The sequence below is a fragment of the Leopardus geoffroyi genome, chromosome A3, assembly GCF_018350155.1.
Source record: "Leopardus geoffroyi isolate Oge1 chromosome A3, O.geoffroyi_Oge1_pat1.0, whole genome shotgun sequence".
In the NCBI taxonomy this organism is placed as follows: Eukaryota; Metazoa; Chordata; class Mammalia; order Carnivora; family Felidae; genus Leopardus; species Leopardus geoffroyi.
Window position 1 is genome coordinate 38884861 of NC_059336.1, and position 24579 is coordinate 38909439.

General features: G+C 41.4%; 1 protein-coding gene across 1 annotated transcript in view; it reads left to right on the forward strand.

The window, feature by feature from the left end:
- The window catches only part of ISM1 (isthmin 1), a 74607-nt gene extending 72216 nt beyond the window's left edge, over window positions 1-2391 (forward strand). The window contains exon 6 of the mRNA XM_045445326.1: window positions 682-2391. Within this exon, the coding sequence (XP_045301282.1) occupies window positions 682-1199 (518 nt within the window). The 3' untranslated portion in view covers window positions 1200-2391. The remainder of the gene's footprint in view (window positions 1-681) is intronic.
- The last annotated feature ends 22188 nt before the right edge of the window (window positions 2392-24579 follow it).

Consider the following 24579-nt stretch of genomic DNA (forward strand, 5'->3'; position numbering starts at 1 on the left):
GGTCCAAATAGAACACCACCAGGGGTGGGTTCTTCAGGTCAATGGCCTCTGGCCTAAATGTTAAGTACCCTAAAAGCAGGGGGCAGCCCCTTCCTCTTTGAGACATCTTATATGGATTTGCTTGCAGTGGTCGTCGCTGTTCGGTACCCATGGTTAAGAGATCAGGCCGTGGCTCTAGTTTAAACCAGTGAGTGAGGGGCACAAATAAAACTTGTTCCTATAAATTCCCCTGGAGGTACTTTCTGCCTTACCTTGTCACCACTTATTTAAAGAGCAGGTTCAAAGTAGCCCTCTGAATTATTGTTAATTTTGTCATAGGTGGTAAGGGGGTTGTGGTTATCCCCATATCCTCTTTTTTCCCCCCAGATGCCTACTAAAATTCAGGGATAATATATATTTTCAAAAAAACAAAAAAGATGAAGCAAATGTAGTGGTTAAATCTGGGTGATGGCATATAGGTAGTCACTGCTTAAATATATTCTACTTTTCATAGTATAAAGTGGAGAGGGGGTTGCCTTGTGAATAAAGTTTCCAAGTTCAAGGGAGCTGAGCAAGCCAACCAAAGGCTGGTGGTTCCAGGGGGCTGCAGGGGTTGCCCCTGGGAGGGGAGGAGTTGACCTCAGCCTTAACCTGCTTCCCCTTTTGCATGTAGTGAGAGGGTTTCTCCCTGGTCTTTTTCAGACACAGACAGCTGCGAGCGATGGATGAGCTGCAAAAGTGAGTTCTTAAAGAAGTACATGCACAAGGTGATCAATGACCTGCCCAGCTGCCCCTGCTCCTACCCCACAGAGGTGGCCTACAGCACGGCGGACATCTTTGACCGCATTAAGCGCAAGGACTTCCGCTGGAAGGACGCCAGTGGGCCCAAGGAGAAGCTAGAGATCTACAAGCCCACGGCCCGGTACTGCATTCGCTCCATGCTGTCCTTGGAGAGCACCACGCTGGCCGCCCAGCACTGTTGCTATGGCGACAACATGCAGCTCATCACCAGGGGCAAAGGGGCCGGGACGCCCAACCTTATCAGCACTGAGTTCTCAGCTGAGCTCCACTACAAGGTGGACGTCCTGCCCTGGATCATCTGCAAGGGTGACTGGAGCAGATACAACGAGGCCCGGCCTCCCAACAATGGACAGAAGTGCACAGAGAGCCCCTCGGATGAAGATTACATTAAGCAGTTCCAAGAGGCCAGGGAGTATTAAGGAGATGCCACCTCGGGTATTTGTGACACAAATGCACTACACTTGTGGGCAGCGCCCCTCTTATCCGCATACATGTATATTTGTATATACCACATGGGTATTTTTCATAAATTACACTAGGGGTGTGCACCAGCCCCAGGTGACTGCCATCTGAAGCCACCTTGCCATCTGCAATGCCCACAGAGCTCCTTGAAATTCCTCCAAGGGGCGATGTCAGCAGGAGGATGAGGACAAAGAAGCCAGAAGAACCTGGAAGCCATAGTGGGTGAGATTCAACTCACACCCCGATCCAATGTTTTCTAGAGAAGCAAAGAAGAAAAGACTGAGTTGTAAACGTTATAAGCAGTTTTTATATATAACTTATTTAATATGAATGTGACTTAAGCATAAACTTTTTCGCTGGAGAAATCCCTTCTCTGTGAGAGTTTAATCCCTTCTGTGAGAGTTCAGACAGGGGCTTCCGGAGGTGGGAGAGAAAGGGAATTTTGTAATGATTTAAAAAAAGAAAAACTAAATAACTCAACATAAGTGTATCAAAATAAGAAAACGGCCACCTAAAAACAAATATTCTTTAGTCCTGAGGGACCTTGCTGGAGTCTCAGCTTCCAAAATGCCCTTGCCTAAGATTGGATAGGGGGTGGGGGGCACATGGGTATTTTAGGGGCAAATCTGAAGACTGGTTTTAAATAGGCTTTAAAATAAAAGGCCAATATTAGCATAATGCTATAATTCTACTGAAAGGCTTCAGAGTAGGAGACGTTCTGCTCATGTCTTAGTAGGTTCAGAAGGCTGCAGGAAGGTCAGATGTAAAAATAGTAGCACTTTTCCAAAGAAAAACAAGCAAAATAAATGGTAAAAGAACATAAACCTCATTTCATCTATTTTATTTTAATACCATCATAACATTTTTTTTTCTCCACCAATATATTCCCAGTAAATACATATAAAAAGAGTAGGGGGACTCATGTTTAGAAAAAACCTAATTTTTTTATGTTTTAAGAAAGGGGAAAAAACTACGTTATTTTTGTAAAGTATTTATTGAGTCACTGAGTCTTGTGCTTCAAGCAATTACCTGGTTCTGTAGTGTGGAACTTAGGACAAATAAAGAATTTGTTCTTATGAAATCTTTACTTGCAAAACTCCAGGAAAAGAGAATATATAATAAAATCATAATAAAATGTGTTACCTGCAATAAATGTGTTACCTGCCAATATTTATGATACAAATACCATAAATAATCCTGGTAAGCCCTGGACTCCAAGGCAGGGGGAGAGGAAGGTCTAAACCAGGTGGGAATAAAAGGCTCATTGATTGATGTGATGGTGGGTGGTATAACTCAGCATCTTTGGCACCAAGAACGTCAACCCAGTCCCCAGGAAGCTGAAGTCATTGACCCACAGGTAAGTTTTTGCCTCCTCAAAGCTAAGAAGGAGCTAAGAAAACCAAGCTAGAGCAAAGGTTTAAGACAGTCCAGGTGAGCAGGGCTGCTTCCAGACAAAATTCAGCAATTACAGTAGCAAGTAGAACTAATCATGCAGATTATTCCTTTTACAGATGAGAAAACCAAAACTCGGGGTGGGGGGGAATATATCACACTGGACCCATCTTTCTTTTCCTAGCCTATTGACATCTGAAGGAATTTTAGGTAACTGAACTGGTAGGGAGAGAATCAATACACCTATATATCAGGGAAGCAGATTTGGTTTCTATAATAGGGAAACTATTTTTGCAAAGAGAGTTGGTTGCATTGGATTGCGTTACTTTTGAGGTGGTGAGTTCCCTGTTGAGACAGGTATTCAAGCAGAGACTGGAGATGAAGCACATGAGAAACTCAACCAAATGAGGGGAGAAAAAAATGTATAATAACCCTCTGATAAATGTTTTATTAAGGATAAATTCAAAGTACTATGGGAAAACAGAGGCAGGAATCAGGTAAGTACCTGTCGAGCCCAATGGAGGTGTGGTATTTCATAAAGCAGCAAAGAGGGAGGGAGAAATGGAGGCATTTGGAGTCAGAAAAAAAGAACAAAAGCAAGGAATTAGGAATGAGCTTGGTGTTTCCCAAAGGCTAGTATGTTTAGAATGATAAGCAGAGGAACAAGAGTGGTAAGTTATGGAGCCATATCTAAGGTGTCTTTATTAAGGATTTAGCCTGGAAGACAAAAAGGAACAGAGCTCTTTCCTACTACAGTGAGAATGACTGATATGAGCAATGCTTGCAATGGGCTCTTTGCCTTTTCATATCAGACTTTGCTGACCTAGTGAAATGAGAGTTGGAAGGTGAGGTGAAATGGGAGCAGAGAGGTCCCCGGGCTTTTTGCCTACTGAATACATCCCTACTCTCCAGTACAAGTTAGTGTCACACCTCTGGAAATTTGTGGAACTATGGTCTGCCTCTAAGGATAAGCTAGTTGTCAGTCCCAAAGCCAATGAGTGATGCTCAGAAAGCCAGACCCCTCTGCTCAGCTATCTAATAAGACAAGGCAACCTTGTCTGATTCAGCACAGGGCTTCAAGCCAGCCCCTTGGTAGCCCCAAGTAATTCTCTCCTTCCAAGTGGAGCATGTGCTCAAGGGTCAACTTTGCCTGCAGCAGAAAAGGCTGTCTGCACCTTCACCAACAGCACCTGTAAATATGACCCTCAACAAGTGCTCTACAAATGACTCTCATCAAATTTCTTGCTCCTTTGCTGGAAAAAGAGTCCTTTTTCTACTCACTGGGCCTCCTGGGTGCCATGTGAGCAAGCCAATAGTGGCAAACAGAGATGCCCAAGGCCCTCTAGTGGCTGCACATGGGAAAGTTGAGAAAGAGAACAGGGACAACGGAACTTTCTCTTTGGCCCCATTACAGTTGTCCACCATGATTACAGGCTCCGGGGTGTTTCTGCCTGTGTAGCTCAGCGGCCAAGAGGATAGAGTTCTCCAGCCTAACATCAGGGATCAAAGAATAGGTACTACACTAGCCACCCTTTCCTGAGCACACACTTTGTGCCTCTGTGCAGCTCACATTAACATGAGAGGCAAGCATAGTGCATCACATCCATTTTACAGATGAGGAAAAAGAAGCCCAACCAGGTTAGCAAAGTTGCCCAAAGTCATAAATGCTCCATAAATGGCAGAGCCAGCTGAAGCCAGTTCTTTCTAATCACCAAGCCAACGTTTGTAACCTTAACCCTTGTTCTACTCTCTTCCTAAGTCTTCACAGCACTCACAGGATCAGTTTGGTGTTTGTTTTTCTCTAACTCACTCTGCCTTTACTCGAATTGTTCAAATCTGCCAAATGTCCCTGCATCAACCCTTATGATATCTCACATTGGAGACAGAGGATCTGGCTTTATTTCTACATATTCTGCTCAGTTCTGTCATTCTGTAAGAGGATGCTTGCTCCTATAGCAGAGCCCTTGCTCCAGTTGGGTCAGTAACAGAACTCAACATTTCTAGAACAGAGACTGGTCTGTTTTCCTTACTGCAAGCAAACCCCATGCTGTTGCCTGTTGGGTAGGCCTCAGAGGCAGGTGTTGTGTCTCTTACTTTTCTACACTCTCAGCTCCTAGCACTGCCCCTGGCAGATGTCAGACAATGTGCAGAGGGCTTAAGAATTTGAAGGTTGAGTCAAACTTCCTGGATTCTAGTCCTGGCTTCCACAATTGCCTGTTGGGTACCACTGGATAAATTAATCAGCCTCTATGCATTTCAGTTCCTCATACAGTTGTTATGAGAATGAACTAAGAGCCATGAAGTTCTTGGAGCCTGTCAGATGCAATGAAGTTTGGACATTGGGATTTAGTCACTTGAAAAATGTATATTGAACATCTCCCAGTTGCCCAGCATTGTTCCAGATGCCAGAGATAAAACAGTATACAAATACAGATACTCCTGTTGGAGGGCAGACAGCTGAAAAATAAAGACATAATCTGAGATAATGATAAGTGATATAAAGAAGAATAAATTATTTGATTACACATGTATGTTGCATTATTTATAGTAATACTATACTAGTAGCTATTATAGATAATCTTCAAAATCACTGTGGCTTAACACAGTAAAAATCTAGGAGATGTGTCTGGTCAAGTGGCTCTCTTTTAGGTGATGAGTCAAGGGTCCAGGCTCCTTCCATATTGTGGGTTGGCCATACTCAAAATGTAACTCTCTAGGATGTCCTGGGGGTCATCTCTATCCCAGCCTGTTTGAAGAGTAAAGAGCAGGCAGGCCATGCATAAAGGTTTGCATAGGTCAAGGAGAGAAGTACTGTACATCATTTCCACTTCATCTCCACAGCTCTGTTCCATGCCACACTCTTTCACAAGGCAGATTGGGAAACGGAATTTAGTTGGGGGTGAAAGAAGCAGAGAAAGACTATGTGAGCATTAGCCAGTCTGACACAGAGGTAGATCACCAACTACCTGATTACACAAAGCAGGAATGTAAGCAAGCAAAAAAGGACTCTGGGTGGGCTGAAAGTAGGTAACCAAAGAAGAGAAGTCCTTCCCAGCCCCTCACCACCTTCCACATTGTTTTATAGTGTTAAACTGGACCTCAGTTTACTATCTATAAATTGAATAAGATCACCTGTCTTACCTACTCATTGGCAGATGCTTTTGATGTCCAGCACTTGCCCCTTGGCACTTACCACACTGACTACACATCTGTGTACACCAGCCCCATTCTCAACTGGAAGCTCCTGCAAGCCTTTGCCTGAACACATTCTCTAGGCAGTGGGACCCACTTGGCTTGCATAGGAACAGACCAAAGTGCCAGGGACTTAGTGCCCCCCAGGAGCACTTAACAGTTGACTGACAGGAACTTGATGGGGAACACCCCAGCTTCCTCACCCCTCAAGTGGGGCAATTCTGAAGCATATTCTGTACCATTCCCAGAATTCTCAGTAGGACTGAGCTCCAGTCACCCACAGTGCTAACTTGCTTGCTAACACACCATTTATCGGCTTCCTTCCCTTCCCTGTATTTCTTCCCAACTCCGCTACTGTTGCTCTCTGGAATCGTCTCCCAAATGTGCTTACCTGCTCAGATCATTGTCTCTGGGTTTGCTTCTGGGTGAGTCCCAAATCAAGACTTTATGCTTTAGTACTTACTGAGTGCTATTCAAAAATAAGCTTACTATTATCACCTTCATGTGGAAATGAGGTTTTGCTGTTGTTGATAGCTCTACCAAAAAAAAAAAAAAAAAAAAAAAAAAAACTGGTGCTCTAATAGATCTTTTTTGTTTCTACAAAACAACATGATAAACCCTCAGTTTTTACAATTAGAGCCAACAGACATAAAGTGACTCTGCCAGATACCTCCAAAAATTGCTGAACGCCTTTTCTTAGTTTTTGAATTAATCTCCTTGCTGACTACAAACCAATCATGCTCCATAGACCACACTTTGAGTAGCACTGTTATAATCAACTGGGCGACAGTGATCAATATCCCCAAGAGCAATGATTCTGGCCTGATATACAAAATCATGAAAAGGCTTCACAGGAAGTTATGTGTGGGGAGGAAAGAGGATGGGGTTCTCCCTTTGTCATCTACTTACAATTTCCAATGGAAAAATGTGTGGGTTGTCACCACTATGCCTGCACTATTTCAGACTAATTAAAGACTTGCCTCAGTAATTACTGGGTGGGTATACACAGAAACATACATCCATGTGTACAGATCCTGAATACAGTAGTATAAATTAAGACAGAAAGCTTACAGCCCATTGCTTTTCTGAGACTTAGTATTGGTTTACCATACAGGATTAGAAGAAGAGGGGCATTTTCTGGGATCAGAAGATAAGACTTTTTAGAAACAAATTTATGGGGCTAGCACTCTTTGCTGAACCAGAAGAACAAAGTTTAGATACAGTTGGGGATTTTTTTTTTTTTTGGCTTTTTGTTTTTTGGTTTTTTTTTTTTTTTTTTTTTTTTTACTATCTCCATCTCCTTGTAGAGGTTTGGAAAGCCAACATACAACAGCCAGTGCCTTGCCTGTAATGGCAAAAATAACATCATCCTCAACCATTTTAGTGGCAGGGGAATTGGCGGGGGGCTGGACGGAGACACAGCTGCAATAGCAAAGCTGGGTAAGAATTTTATAACTTTGCTAATTTTCTATCTGTTCTGGGAGTAATAAATGTACCCTTATAGATATTCATGATTGCCCTTAAAATGAAAAAAAAAATCCTTTTAAATGGCACAGAAAAGCCTTTCATTCTTGAGGCATGTAATTCATGGATGATTTTCAAAATGTCATGTTTGAATTGGGAAAGTAACATTTCTTGAATTAATCAGCCAGTTGCTTCAAGAACATGACTCAAAGGATATAAAAATTTGAAGCCTGACTTTTAAAGAAAAAAGGAATTTTTTCTATGCAGCTAAGTTTATTTTTCACAAATGCCATGGCCACATATTAGGTTTATCTGCCATGGAAGGGAATGGTCTAAATGAAGTACCCCTTTAATTCCTTAGTGAAAGTGAGCAGTAGCAGATCTTAACAAGAACTGCTTCAAAGTTTTATACCAGTAGACAAGTGGTTTTGCTTTGTCTAGCTCTGCCCTCCTTTACTCTCCTCTACACCTAGATTGGGTTTGGTTTGTTTTCCCTTTGGAGAGCTTAGCAAATGGAGAAGGAGAAAGAAGAGGAAAAGGCAAAGAGAAAAGCCAGGGTTTCCCAGGACAAAATCTTCTTTGGAGCTTCTAAAGTAACTCAGTGCCTCTGTTGTCCATATAACTCCAATGATATCTTTACACAGGTAAGACTGGGGACACCCACACCACTGATGCACCTGTTCCCAGGGCGCCTTCAAATTCCCCTTCAGGGACCAGCCAAGACCAGGAAGAGGTGTCCAGAGACCTCATGCTTCAGAGCCATGTGATCAGGATTCTTCCAGTCAAAAGAAAAGTGAGGTCCTCTGTGCTGATTGCTATGGAGGGCAGACCTTTCTATCAAGAATGTTTTAGGGCCCCCACCTGGGGACTTCTACTGAGTGGAGGCCAAGGCCACCTTCTCCAGGTCTCAGGCAAAAGCCCTTCATGGAGCCACTCTTGAGCACTCCCTCCCACTATTACAAGATATTATAAAGAGAAAAAAAAAAAAGGAGGAAAGCAGGGATCCCATTCTAGGAAGATAAAGCCTGGCTCACACTACTCACCATCAGCAAATATAAAAAACTGAAGTTTGAGATAAAAGCAAACTCACTTTGTTTCCTCTTCTTCAATATTTCTACTTTGTACCCTCCCAGTTGCCTTCCCCCCTGCTCATCTCTCATTCCCTTTGCCACCCAACTGGAGATCTTGTAGCCAACTTCCATTCTTTGAGCCAATCTTTTTTGAAAAATACTCTTCATTTTATTGATGTATAACATACAATCAGAAAAAACGTACACGTCATAAATGGGTGGCTCAATGGATTTTCACAAAGTGAACACACTCATGGCCAAAGTCAAGAAATAGAATATAAGGTTCATGAGGGAGCTCCCAGGGATGAAATGTTCTATGTCTTGATTATGGTGGTGGCTACACAACTGTATGCATTTGCCAAAACTCATTGGACTATGGTGCACTTATAAAAAAAATTGAATTTCATCATATGTAAATGTTACCTCAATGGAAAACAAATAAAGAAGACATTACCATCACTCCTGTGCCACCTTACTTTTAGTACCCACTTCCCACCAAAAGTAATCAGTATCATGACACCATATTGGTTTTGCCTGATTTTGAACATCAAGTGAATGGAATCCTCTAGCATATGCTCCCTGAAGTCTGGCATCTTTTGTTCAATATGACATTATGAGAGTCTTCCATATTGCTGTTTGCAGCTCTAGGTCATTCTTTCTCATCACTGCCTAGGACTGTACCTTTCTATTTAACCTTTCTACCATGAACAGGCATTTGGGTCCTTGCCAGTTTGGAGCTTTTACAAATAGTGCTGCAACAGTCCAGGGTGTGTCCTTTAGTGCTTGTACACACACATTTCCATTGGGAGTGGAATTAATAGGTCCTAGGGCAGGTTCAGCTTTAGCAGATACCATCCAAGAATTCTCCCAAGTGGTTACATTAATTGACATTCTATCCAGGATGGGTTGAAGGTTCTGGTTCTTTGATCAATCTTGGTTCCACTCCTACAGGAACCATTCTTTGATATGTTAATTCTTTAGATTTAAGTCAACATGTGTGTACTGAGCACTTACTGTGTGCTTGTCATCATTCACCATGCTGGGTACTGGAGACAGATAGAGGGACAGATAGGAATCCTGTCATAAGTGAATGGTGCAGGGGGTGACTAATTCAGATGACTGTCATACAATGCGATAGGTACTATGGGACCAGATGAGGATTAATTACAGTGGTTGTAATTAATAAGTCAGAGTTGCCACATATTATTTAGGGGGAAAAAAGGTCTTATGATATCAAGTGTTGGCAAGGTGACAAAGAGACAGAAACTCTTATTGCCACACTTTTGGGGATATAAATTGGGGATAATTTGACTCTACCTTATACCATGGATGCTGTAAAGTGCATGTAGCAGAAGTCACCAATTTCACCCCTGAGGGCTTTCTTTGTATTATCAAAAATTGGAAACAATTTAATTGCCTACCAATAGAAGAATGGACAAATAAACCGTGTTGTATTAGTAAGACAGAATACCACCCAGCTGTGAAAATAAATGATCTAAAGCTATGCATACTGTCACAGTGTCATAAAAATATAACGTGTAAAAAAGCAAATTGCAAATGAATATATTAAGTATTGCACAATTTCAATAATTTAAAAACTCACAAAGCAATACTACATTATGTCTGGACACTGACATAGGGAATAGTACTAAATTATGCATGAGAAGGCTAACCACGAATTTCAAGGTAACAGTTACCTCTGGGGATGGATGACAGTGAGTGGGTGGAGAAGGCAAAAAACATTAGAGGTAATATGATATTTCTTTTTTTAAAAAAAGAAACCTAAAATATACTGCAAGATGTTAATACTGGTTAAATCTGAGCATTGGACAACATACAATTGTTACATTATTCTCTATATACTTGATATATTTTAAACTAAGTACTAAAAATAAACAAAACTGAAAAGAAAAAATAAATGATGTAGTGAGGTCAGGTGGAATCCTACAGGGTCATGAGTCTGTGCCCCATGGCACATGTGAGTCCATACACAGAGGAAATTGTGCAGGCCACCATTGGCTGTTGATGGTAATACTAAGGTTGGGATATCTGTATTCGCCCACTCCCAGGCAGTGAACCCACTCCGACTAGCAGCCATCTTGGTTACTCCAAGAGAATCACTTGGCATCTCTCCAAATTCTTCCTTCCTCTCTTGTGTGTACAGCTTGGGATAAACACAGCACTGGTCCCAAATCCAGCATTTCCTGGATGGGAGGCCTCAAGCAGTCCCACAACTTTGCTGAGTCATGTTTCCTATCATCCCCCAACCCCCGCAGTCCTGCTCCCAGAGCTGCCCCCAGAGCCCAGAAGACAGTCTAAAAACTGCCCCTTTGGGGGCCATTGGCTCCCACCTCAGGCTAAAATACCCACTTACTGAGCACCTCCTTTGTGCTAGACACTGGATTGGGAAATCATCTCGGTCACCTTTTTAACATATCACAGGTGAGGACCCCAAGGCTCAGGGAGTAGAAAGACGTGCTCACAATCACTCAAGTGGATCCATATTTAAACCTGGGTATGTCTGGCTCCAAATCCACATTTCTTTTCGACATTTGGACATCAAACATGGAGATAGTTTGTCTTCTTACTTCTGTTCCCTCTGCCCCACCTTCCCTTCATGCAACCAGCATCTGGATTAGGTGTGAGGGAGTGAGATTTGATTCTCATCTAAACACCTTCCAAATTCAAGTAGGGCCCCTGAATCCCAACGGGCTTCCCCCGACCTCCACCGGTCCCTCTTGTGGTCCATCTCATCACCATCACTGATGACTCAGCATTCATCTGACACAGATTTCTCCCACCATCCATTCCCTTGAAAAATTGAATTGCAGAAAAGCAAACAGAGTAAGAGCAACTTAGACTATGAGCAACTTCTGGCCTCCGCTGGAAGAACCAGATGTGAGCCTGGCATGCCAGGTGTTTCTGCTTCTAGTCAGAAACTGGAAGTTATAGAAGACAGAGCTCAGGCACACCAGGGGCCGCTGATCCACATCTTGTCTGGGTCTCCCAGGGGCCAAGGGTTGAAGAGTGAGCCTCACTTAATCCTAACAGGGAACAGTCACTTAGGAAACTGGGAGAAGAGGGCTCAACAAGGCACAGATTGGAGAAGAGAGAGAACTATGGGGAAAAAAGGATGGTGAAATGGAGGGAGGGGAGGGAGGGCAGGGAGGGTGGGTGATGGGCATTGAGGAGGGCACCTGTTGGGATGAGCACTGGGTGTTGTATGGAAACCAATCTGACAATAAATTTCATATTAAAAAAAAAGAAATGGAGGCCTGAAAAAATATAACCCACATTCTAGCTTATTTATCTGTCCCAAAAAAGAGAGGGTTGTTTTTCAGAGTTCTAAGGTTGCTATGATGCTTGAAGGTATGAAGGGGTTAAGTTCGGCTACATGTAAAAGATGACTAACGCTGAGCCCCTCCCTACCACACACACACACACACACACACAGCAGATATGACAGAGGCCCAAAGGGGGCATGGCATCTTGTAATCTCTGGGGTTGTGGACCCAGCAGAACACCTGGCAATGGTGTGTCTGGAGTCTGGTTGAAGGAAGGGGGCTCTCTGACCAGTGCAGGTCCCACAGGGGCCCGTAAGCAGGGAGGGAAGAAAGCACTGGAAATTCTGAACAACCCATCTGTGGATTGGGGGCTGGAGGATCTGGCCAGCCTGCTCTGAGGGGATGACCTTGGACTGCAAAGTCAGGGGCAGGGGGTGAGGGTGGGGAGGACACGCAGCAGGTGGAACTGCAGCACAAAGGGCCCAGGCGTCCGGTCCCGTGCAGAGGACCAACAGCTCACACTCCTGGTCCCATCAACCATGTCCTGAAGTGACAGCCCCCACTCCCACCCCCCAGAAAAGGCTGAGGGGACATGGACCCTGGAGAAGCACAGGACATTTTTCCTGTCTTTCTGAGAACTAAGACAAATCCATGGAAAGGATAGTAGTGCACACGTCAAGCAAAAATACTTGCCAAATTCCAAAGAGAATTCATACTTCATTAGCAGAGGTCCGTATGGTATACTAGCTTTGTGTTGCAGGAGGTATTTTAACCTTAAAAGCACGGGTATCATCGTGTGTTTGCAAAACCCAGGGCCACACTTTGAGACAGATGGTGCCAGTCGGGACTCAAGGCTGAAACCAAGAGAACTTAACTCTGGTTAATTTAAAAAGAAAGGAAGCATATGGGGCAGATGTTGGGTAGCTTTAGAAAGATTCAAATAAATAAATAAAACCACGTCACATATCATGTAAGAGGGATGCATATCAAACAAGATAACCATGGCTTAACTAAGATAGAGGTTTATTACTTTCCTGTGAAAAACACATCTGGCCTTAGAGAGTTCCATGGAGGTATGGGATCCAGTTTCTTCCACATTTCTCTTCAAGCAATTTCCACTTCATAGTCTGAAATGACTACCCAAACTCCAGCCTTCACATTCACATTCCAGCAAGCAAAATAAGAGAAAGAAGTGAAAAGGGACTTTCCAGAAGCTATAGGCACACTTCTCTTTGCATCCCGTTCACCAGAACTCAGTCCTCTGGACTCAACTAGTTCATGAGAGATGAGGAAGTCTTTCTCTGGGGCAGCCATGTGTTTCAGCTAACAAATAAAGATTCTATGACAAATAAAAAAGATACTGGAGAGAGAATTATCAGCTTCTTCCACAGGAGCCTAAATCCTATTAAACTTTATGACAACTGCAGTCAAAATTTTTATGTCAGACAGGGAGCCCCACTGCAGCACACTGCTTTGAGCGGAGTTTTTCCTCTTAGGGGAAGTGACGATTGTTGCTGGGATCCAAGGAGAGAAATGCTGTGTTCCAGGAAGTGTCAGGACCCCAGTCCCACAGCATCTAAAACCCTCAGCCGTGTTACTGTACACATGTGATCCTTGGTCTCTGGGCCCAGACCTCAGCTTGAACACAGGAAGCTGGTGCATTTCAGCCTCTGCCATCCCCAGCACCTAGCCCAGGGCCAGGCACACACAGCCAGCTTTCAAAGAAATGTTTATGAAACTGATGAATGAACATCTACATTCAACTGCCTCCCACGTACTTGTGTGACTCTTTTTCAAGTGGATGAAAATATTTTAAAATATTACTGAATTCATAAATGTGTATCTTTTCCTCCCATGTGTATTTTCAGTGAATTTCTAAGTGTTGGTGGCAGGGGCGGGGGGCAGCGGGGCAGCGGAGTCAGATTCTTGGGCTCAACTGCCTGAGTTTGAATCCTTAATCTGTCACACGCTAGCTTTGTGACCTTGAGCAAGATACTTCACTTCTCTGTGCTGTAGTTTCCTCATTTGATAGTGCTGCTCATGGTTGTCATGAAGTTTCATGAGTTAACATTTGTATTGTGTAAATTGTGTGTATCACTTAGGACAGTGATTGGCACAGAGGTTCAAATAAAATATCAGAAGTGCATGTGCCCGTTTACAAAGCCTCATGTTTTAACGTCATAGAGTCTCTTGAACAAAGCTGGAAGGCTGTGACCCAGCCTAAATGATTTTTAATTTGGCAGCTCTTGAGTTTCAAGCATTTTTTTTTTTTAGTTGCCCTAATCCCAAGACCAAGCCAGTTCATCACCATTAGAGATGGTTCTCAGTGCTTCACCTCAGTGTCCAGGTCTAAGTTACAGAGTTACAGGTCATTCTAAGAGAAAAGACACCCTTGGCTGATGGACCCAGGGCAGGGACCAATTGTATTTCTCTCTCCAAACCCTCCACCTGCCACTTCCTCACTTCATAGCATCCCGGCAGCTGACCATGTTGCAAACAGAGACCAATTCCCTTTGATGCCCAGGACCAGACGAGGTCCATATGAGGCTCTCAAACAAAGCTTTTGCTTTGTTTCTAAACAACTTAAGAAGGCTTAAAGGGGGAAGAAGTGCCCTATTTTCTCAGGCTCCTTTTCCTGCTCAAATAGAAAGAAAAACCCAAGACCCAGGGAGGGACCCAGTGAGACAGAGAGAGAAACAGACAGGAGTGTAAGACAAGGAATGGCTGCAAAGCTTAGATTACTTCCTAAAGGATGGGGGGCTGGGGGAGGCGGGTGGATACGTGATCTTTATCTAATCAGACAGTCTACCCAGGAAGTCCCTGAGATCAAAGCAAGGGGCTTTTTATTTAGCCCTGTGTCAACTTAAAAACAGTCCTGGCAAAGCCACAGATCTGGACAAGCTCACACCTCTCCCCACCCCCACCTCCCTGAGCTGTCTCTCAGCATCTGAACCCTCTTAACATTCCATTTGGAATAAAACCCCGGGATGAAAAGAGTCCCAGGATTACTGTAGGAAGAGACAACATTTGACAAAGTAGGGCAGAAAACACTCTGGTGAAGCCACAATTCTTCCTGGCTTCCCAGAACAACTAGGTGTGCACTCTGAGGGAAGGCACCACCATCTCCATTTCTCTGGTAGATTCCCCACCACCCACCATTCCTCTAAGATCAAAAGAGTCCTAAAAGGCACACAGCCACTTGTCACAAGCATTTTCCCCCACCTGCCAGGCGCTGTGTCAGGACAGCTCTGAGGAAAAGCAGGCACTAAGGGGGAGCAACCAGACTGACGAGGGATAGAGTCCAAGCAAGGAGAGCCACAGTCCCTATTGGATGGTCTGACGGATGAGATGGTGAGCAGGATGGGGGTGGGGTGTGTTCAGGCCAAGCAGGAGACACTCGAAGGCTGACTTGTTGAAAAGACAGGTGCTGAGGAACTGGGCACTGGTTCAAAGGGAGGGAAGTCATTTTTCAGGAGTACAGTGGCTCAAGGGGAAGAGGACAGGAAACTTAGAATCACACCACAGAGGTAGAAAGAGTTGGTCCCCTTGGATAAAAGACTCGAGAACCAGGGTCACCCTCCAGTGCATTTCCATAGAGAAAGCTCAGTACCGTGTTTTGTTTTTTTTTTTACCTAGTGCAGCTGAGACCCTTGTATCCTTTATTCCCAAAAACACAAACATAGTACTGCTCATATGGAGCTAAGACATCTTAGATATTTATTTTGTTAGGCATTTAAAAATATATATCACCTTATTTAACCTTTATAAACACCTTATGATTATAGCTCCCATTTGATGGGAACTGGGTTCATCAGTTTAGTCCTGGTTTTTCTTATACAAGCTGCAGGCTGCTCCTCGAGTTGATTATTAAAAGAAATTTTCAAAAGAAGAGTATTTAACATTCACCTTGAAAGAGAACCTTGTTCTTCAATGCCAGCAGCTTGAAATGGAGGCTTCCTTATGGGAAAATAAACAAGCCTTTTTCTGTCCTCTTCTCCCAACAGAATTTATTTTATTTTATTTTTTTCAGAGCCAAATCGATGGGAAATGCAGTATTTCTCGTGAGTCTTTCTGGATTTCTATGTACTGAGTCTGTCATTTTTAGGACATGTTTTTCTTTAAGAAATATTATCTATCTTCCTCCTAATAAGGATAATTTGCACTAAAGAGGAATTCTAATTTGAAGCCAAGAAACATGTGAAGTAATTGCTTGATGTTCTGTAGGAAAATGTTGCAACTTTCAGGTACCTACCTGGGATCTGGTGTGAATCAGCTTTAATAACACTCACACACGCTTGTGTGGCCCCTTACAAAACATGTCCCTATGGGTGTTCTCTTTCACTTCCCCACCTCACAGGTAAGGAAGTGGAAGGTGGGAGCAATTGAGTTGCTTAAAAATACATAGGACAGGGGCGCCTGAGTGGGTCAGTCGGTTAAACTTCCGACTCTTGATTTCAGCTCGGGTCATGATCTCATGGTTCATGGGATTGAGCTCCACATCAGGCTCTGCGCTGACAGCCAGATCCTGTTTGGGATTTCTCTCTCTCTCTCTCTCTCTCAAAATAAATAAATAAACATTAAAAAAAAAATACACAGAACAGTGTAGGGATCAATTGCCTCATTATCTGTAAGATATAACTACATGTGAATGTATTTTTAAAATACAACTTACAGCTTCAGGACTTACGAATTCTTTTTTTATTTTATTTTTTAAGTTTATTTATTTTGAGAGAGAGAGAGAGAACAGGGTGGGGAAGGGGCAGAGAAAGAAGGAGAGAGAATCCCAAGCAGGCTCTGCCCTGTCAGCACAGAACTCGATTATGGGGCTCGAACCCACCAACTGTGAGGTTATGACCTGAGTCAAGATCCAAGAGTCAGACGCTTAACCAACTGAGCCACCCAGGTGCCTCTGGGACTTATGAAGTCTTAAAATGATAGGCAAGACCCAAAAGTGTTAAAAGAGGGTCTTATCTACATTTTTATCAGGAGTGTGGGATTTAAATGTACATCCTTAAGTCTCTCTGAAGACTGGTGGGTTTTAACTGCAATTGGATGAGAGCCTCTTGGAAGAAATTAAGTTTCAACTGGTTTTAATTGTGCCCTCATCATTATCGTCTATTTCATATATTCAAGATGCTTTCCCTTCCACAGGTGGAAAGGGATTGGTGATGGAGGTCAAAAAGCTGCCTACAAGATGTCTGTCTTTACATCGTCTTCAATTTCCCAGGCACTGATCTCTTCTCACAGCTGGTGCTAAGTCAGGGAGTACAAATAGCTTCTAACACCTCTGTATAGAAGACACTTACTAAACATACATATATTAGATAATGGATAAGTTTAAAGTCAAAGCACCCTTAGAAATAATCTAGTTTAAGTTTCTTGTTTTCCAGATGAGAAAACTAAAGCACAGGGAGGGGACAAAGCGATTGGCTCCTGCAGCTAAGAAACACACAAGTACTCCTAGCTCTGATGACTACATTTTAACACCATTTGGTCAGAAAATACTTTGTTTCTTTTCTGCTTCTTCTTCTCTGCTGGTCAGCTAATGCTTGCTGCGCCAAAGAAATATATCAGAATGTTTCTATTTGTTTTACACAAGTGTTCCAGCCAGGGAGCTTCTGGATGCCAGAACAGAAACACTCCACCTACAAACAAAAGTGACCACCAGGGGGTGCCCACAGGACAGTGCGACAAATGGGGGGTATCCCTGGAGATCCTCCCTTCTCATGGGAAACACATGTGATACCACAACTGAAACTATTATCTTTTGTTCTTAGCAAGGGGTTAGAGGTCTCTGGTCCCTTCTGAAAGCGAGTTTGAGCATTAAAAGTGAGGAAAAATCTGCAACACGTGCAGACCTCGTGCTTAAGATGTTTGTTTAGAGCTCTTGCTTGCTTGCTCTTCTAATATCTGTCTCCTAAGTAAAATGGGGAGAAATCTGTCATTCTGATTCCCAAACAAAGCAGAAAAGAGCAGGGATTCGATGTCATGAGGGGGCTCACAATTTCTGCTACAAACAAAAGGTAAAAAGGGGCAGGGGTTATAATATAGACTCACTGTACCTCAACCTGTTTCCTGGAACAATCATATGGTTGTCTGTCCCCAGAGACTTGACCATGACCAAAATCCCTCTGCTGCCTTCAGAAGGCAAAACTCCTTTCGGGTGAAAGCCAGGTCCAAAATGATCAGCTCTTCAGTGAATCCTACCAGCATCAAAATACTGAAATGTAGGTAACGTGTTCATTCATAATTCCCATGTGGTGAACTGGATTCATCAGTTTGGGCATGATTTTTCTTATTCATGCCATGAACTACTCATAGAACTGATTACTAACAGTTTTTAAAAGAAGAATATTTAACACTCACCTTGAAAAAAAAACCTTGTTCTACAACCCCAGCAGTTTGAAACGGAAGCTTCTTTATGGCTAAAAACAGTTTCATCAACCCCCAAAACACTCTCTTATACTACCTATTATAGTCACATCCTCCACCCCACCCTACTGACCTCTGGCAACCACCAATCACTACATTTCTGTCTTTTTGAAATGCCATGGTTAATAGAAACATACACAGTGTATTACCTTTGCAAATGGCTTCTTTCACTGGGCACAATGCCTCTGAAATTTATCCAAGTTGTTGTTACTGTTGTTGTGTGTGCATGGCTCATTATTTTTTTATTGCTGAGTAGTAATCCATTGTATGAATATACCATAGTTTGTTTATCCATCACCTATTAAAAGACATTTAAGTTGCTTCTAGTTTGGGGCAATTATGAAAAGAGCTGCTATAAACAATTATGTACAGGTGTTTGTGCATAAGGTTTCATTTCTCTAGAGTAAGTATCTAGGAGTGCAGTAGCTGGGTCATATGGTAAGTATACGTTTGACTTTTTAAGAAAATAACCAAATAGCTGTACTGTTTTGAATTCCCACCAGCAATGTATGAGCATTTCAGTTGTCACACATCTTCAGCAACACTTGGTATTGTCAGTATATACATTTTTTTTTATTTTAGCCATTTTAAAAGGTATATGGTAGTACATTGTTATGTTCTTTGTTTGAATTTCCTTGATGGTTAAGGAAATTGAACAGCTTTTCGTGTGTTTATTTCCCTTCCATGTATCCTCTTTAATGCTCATTTTCTTGCTCATTTTTATAATTGCATTGTTGGTTTTGTAACTGTTGAGTTTGAAGATACAGGTTGGATACAGGCTGTTTGTGAAGTATGTGTTTTTCAAACATTTTCTCTCAGACTGTAGTTTTTCTTTTCATTTTCTCAAGAGTGTCTTTTGCCAAGGAAAAACTATTAATTTTGATGAATTTTAATTTATCAATATTTTTATCTATTTTACTTTTGGTGTCATGTCTAAGATGTCTTGGTAAAACCCCAGGTCAGGAACATTTCTCTCTCTTTTTTTTTTTTTTTTTTTAATTTTTTTTTTTTCAACGTTTATTTATTTTTGGGACAGACAGAGACAGAGCATGAACGGGGGAGGGGCAGAGAGAGAGGGAGACACAGAATCGGAAACAGGCTCCAGGCTCCGAGCCATCAGCCCAGGGCCTGACGCGGGGCTCGAACTCACGGACCGCGAGATCGTGACCTGGCTGAAGTCAGACGCTTAACCGACTGCGCCACCCAGGCGCCCCTCTCTCCTTTTTTTTTTTTTAATTCTTATATAGATTTACATTTTAAATTTAGATCTCTGACTCACTTTGAGTTAATTTTTGTATAAAAATTAGGTTTAGATCAAGGTTTACTTTTTTTGCATAAGATGTCCAATTACTCCAGCACCATTTGTTGAAAAGCCTATCCTCTCTCCTTGTAATTATCTTAGCACTTTTGTCAATAATAAGTTGATTGTACTTATGTGGGTGTTTTTCTGGATGCTTTACTCTGCTTTGTTGATATATAAGTTTATCCCTTCCCCAATACCTCACTGTCTTAATTACTATAGCTTTATGGCAAGTCTTTAAACCAGGCTGAGTTCACCAACTTTATTCTTGTTCAAAATTGCTTTTGCTATTCTAAATACTTTAATTTTTATATAAATTTTAGAAACAGCTTGTCTTCATCTAAAAAAATCCTGATGACAGTTTTCATCGAAATTGCCTTAAATCCATAGATCAATGTGGGTAGAGTTGACAGTTTACCATGTTTAATAGTAATCTATAAACCTGGTATGTTTCCCCTGTTTATTTAGGACATTTTTTATTTCTTTCATAACATTTCAAACTCTTCAGCATACAGATTCTGCACATTTCATTAGATTTGTAAATGAAGTATTTCATTTTTAACAGCAGCTAATTTCAGAAAAATTAGCTACTGTTAATGGTTATTATGGGCTGAATTGTGTACCCCCACCCCTAATATTCATATGTTGAAGTCTTTAACCCTCAGTACCTCAGAATATGACTTAAAAAAAAAGAGAGATAGGGTCTTTAAAGAGATAATTAAGTTAAATTGAGGGGATTAGAGTGGGCCCTAATCCAATATAACTGGTGTCCCTGTATATATAGGAAGAGGAGAACAGGACACAGACATGCACAGACAGAAGACCATGTGAGGACATAGGGAGAAGTTGATCATCCACAAACCGAAGAGAGAAGTCTCAGAAGAAATGACCTTAACAAAACCTTTCTCTCAGACTTCTGGCTTCCAGAATTATGAAAAAATAAATTTCTGCTGTTTAAGCCATCCAGTCTGTGGTACTTTGTTATGACAGCACTAGAAAGCATTACAGTAATCACACTTTTAAGAAAAACTCAGTTTCAGTTGTTCATTGCTAGTATATAGAAAACCAATTGATTTTGTGTTTATCTTATATCCCATGACCTTGTTAACTCACTTATTAGGCCTATGCGATTTTATTTTATTTTATTTTATTTTATTTTTTTTAATTTTTTTTTTCAGCGTTTATTTATTTTTGGGACAGAGAGAGACAGAGCATGAACGGGGGAGGGGCAGAGAGAGAGGGAGACACAGAATCGGAAACAGGCTCCAGGCTCTGAGCCATCAGCCCAGAGCCTGACGCGGGGCTCGAACTCACGGACCGCGAGATCATGACCTGGCTGAAGTCGGACGCTTAACCGACTGCGCCACCCAGGCGCCCCAAGGCCTATGCGATTTTAATTAGAAATTCTTTGAGATTTTATACATAGACAATCATATCACCTGCAAATAGGGACAGCTTTATTTTTTCCTCTCCACTCTGCATGACTCTTATTTCTTGTTCTTGCTATTGCAATGGCTGGTACTTTCAGGATAATGTACAATAGGAAAAATGAGTGGACATTCTTGTCTTCTTCCCAGTCTTAGAGAGAAAACATTCAATCTTCAATCATTAAGTATGATGTTGGTATGATGTTAGCATTTTTGTAAAATAGCCTTCTTAGGTTGGGGATCTTTGTTTTATGCCTTGTTTGTTGAGAATTTTTATCATACATTAATGTTAAATTCTGTCAAATGCTTTTTCTATATCGGTTGTATGATCATATGGTTTTTCTTCTTTCAACTGTTAATATGCTAGATTACAATGATTAATTTTTGAATATCGAATCAGTCTTACATATGCTAGATAAGCCTCTGTTGGCTTTATATACTGTTAAATTTATTTTTTAACATCTTGTTGTGGATTTTTGTATCCGTATTCATGAGGGGTATCAGTCTGTAGTCTTCATTTCTTGCAATGTCATTGATTTTGGTATCAGGATAAATCAGGCCTCATAAAATGAAACTAGAAATGTTGCCTCTTTTTTTATTTCCTGGAGGAGATTGTATAGAATTAATATTATGTCTCTTTAACACAATTAGTAGACTATGCCAGTGAGAAAATCCAAGCCTAGAGTTTTCTTTAGTGGCAACTTTTAAACTACAGATTCAATTTATTTAGTTCTCTGACTACTTAGGTACTTATTTTATCTTGGGTGAGTTTGGTAATCTGTGGATTTTTTTCCCCTCTTGACTTGTCATGGTGTTTTTTTAGTTGCTACTTAATGTTGCTCTAATATATATATATATATATATATATATATATATATTAATTACAATGTAAGTTATTAGCATGAGCTTTACCATTCATCCTTATATTGCGTAACACCAGTTTTAAATGAAAATCTAAGAGTGCTTAACATGTGCAAAGAATCAACAAAATTACACAATTTGTATCTCATAGCTCATATATGCATATGTGTTTTGTTCTTATGAGAACAGTGGAAATGCTGCACAAAGCTAACTCGAGTGTTTTTATCTTACTTCTTCACACATGCACATTCTACCAACAGTCTCTATTTTGGGCCTCCTGTGAGTTAAGAAGGACTGAAAGGAAAGGAACAATACATTGACCTTTCTCTTTCCTTCTGTGTCGTTACTAGCATACAAGGTTAGCTAATATAGGAGATGATAAGGTTTCTTGATCATTCATGCTTCTTACAATGCCCTTTTCTTCTTTCTGCATTCGAAGCAAGTCTGGTGTGAACACAAAATGTTGCCTCCCAGGGCTGTCAGCACTATAGCTTACTTTGTATGTTTACACATACATGCCTTGAAACGTGCTGAGTTCCCATGCAGAGTTCTGTACTCATGGACCATTGCAAATGGGCAGCAAAGAACAGTGGACCCACACATTGTACATATCTCTTCAGCTCATGTACATGCTCTATTGCCTTCTCAGACTTCACTTATACAACATAAGATAAAGTTATTAAGAATGTCAAGGGGCGCCTGGGTGGCGCAGTCGGTTAAGCGTCCGACTTCAGCCAGGTCACGATCTCACGGTCCGTGAGTTCGAGCCCCGCGTCAGGCTCTGGGCTGATGGCTCAGAGCCTGGAGCCTGTTTCCGATTCTGTGTCTCCCTCTCTCTCTGCCCCTCCCCCGTTCATGCTCTGTCTCTCTCTGTCCCAAAAATAAATAAACGTTGAAAAAAAAAAAAAAAAAGAATGTCAAGATAGTAACAGCAGTGCATTCAGCCAAGCTTGGGGCCCTCCTGAGCACAGGGCTATGCAACTGCCCAAGTTACATACCCAGGAAGCTGGCCTGGAAGGTATGTGTAGAAATCACTAAGGTGATTCTGCATTGAAAAAAAAATTTTTTTATTGTTCTACCCACACTTGACTTCCTGGGAAATCCGAAGAATCCATTGTGACATTTTGAGATCATTAACCACTTGACAGGGGAGGAGAGAGAAATTTAAAGCAAATGTGTCAGCAGTCACACCTAATCAAAGATCAATCCAAAGCAAAGATAAAAGCATCTAGAAATTACAACATGAGTCAATAGCAAGATAAGGTTTGATCCCAAACATTTTGGGAACAGGTCAGTTATGTCAAGAAACACATAGCTGCTCTCCAAAACATACTGAAATAAAAATATTCACATTTTTCCCTACCTGCCACAATCTCTTTCCACTGCCTCCCTTTAAAAAGACATAGTCGATGTTCCATATGTAAGCTATAATGTTCAAACTCAAACAGCTTGGTGGTAAAATAGGATTGTTGTCCATGTGAAAAATAGTACTTCATTGTTCTGTCATCACGAAATAAATTTTATGATAAATTAAAGGTAATATTTTCTTTATACATCACACAAATTTATTTCTTGTTTCATTTTTATTATTTTTAAGGGAATTACACTGAAGAAAAAAGCCAATCTCAAAATATCACATACTCACTGATTCTATTAATGGCATTCTTTTTTTTCTTTCTTTCTTTTTGTTATTTTTGAAAACTTTTTAAAATATATCACACATATGCCTTCTTCTTAAATGAACTGTACAGATTCCAATTTGACTTGTCCTTGAGGACTAAAGATTATCACATCAAACATCAATTATCATACTTTCGATTGGATTTAACAACCTTTTACTCAGGAACATTTACTGACAAGGCATTACGCTGAGAGTAATGGCTGTCTTAGTCAATTTGGTATGCTACAACAAATATACCATAGTGGCTCATAAATATCAGAAATTTATTTTTCACAGTTCCAGAGGCTGGAAGTCCCAGATCAGGGGGCTAGCATGGTTGGGCTCTTGCTGAGGGTGAGGTACAAAGAAGAGAAAGGAGGGAGAATACATGATGAGGATTCAAATAGGTCTTGTAGAATGACTTGTGATGGCAAGAAATGGTGTGCCATGCTAAGAAATTCACAGCTTGTAAGTGGAAATTCATAGGTGAAATAGAGCAGGGTGTTTCACTGGCACTGCAGGTCATATGCTTGGGAATAGATGGAACAGTGAGAGAGCATTAGGCTTATATCAACAGACACTGGGGGGTCATAGAAGGTTTTGTAATAGGAAGATGGCATCAGCATTACACTTGATTGCAGCAATGCATTTTGAAGTGTCTAGGACTGTTTGTACCTAAATAAACTGTTGTGTTGTTATATGTTCTTTTAACTTATAAGCTTCCTTTTTTTATAAGTCTATTTATTTATTGAGAGAGAGAGAGAGAGAGAACAAGCAGGGAAGGGTCAGAGAGGGAGAGAAAGAATCCCATCAGACTCCACGCTGTCAGCGCAGAGCCCAACATGAGGCTCAAACTCATGAACCATGAGATCATGACCTGCACCGAAACCAAGAGTTGGACGCAGAACCAACTGAGCCACCCAGGTGCCCCTTACAAGTTTTCTGCCACCTTTTGGTCTTCCAGCTATTCTGGATACTCCCAGGATATATGACTAGTTACATTCAGATCTAACTTTCTACTAAAATTCTGCCTCTAACCTACTAAAAGCTAGAGTACTAAATAATCAAGATTATTAGAATTGTATGTAAATAAATATACACAGGCCATGAGATATAGACTAAAAGTTAGTATTTTTCTAAATTGTTTACTGTTTATGTAGTAAACAGTAGGGATTTGCCTAAAAGAGAAGTTCAAGGGTCTGGATGCCAATAAAAATTAAGATTTCCAAGGGAAACTTCTGGTTAAAACTACTGG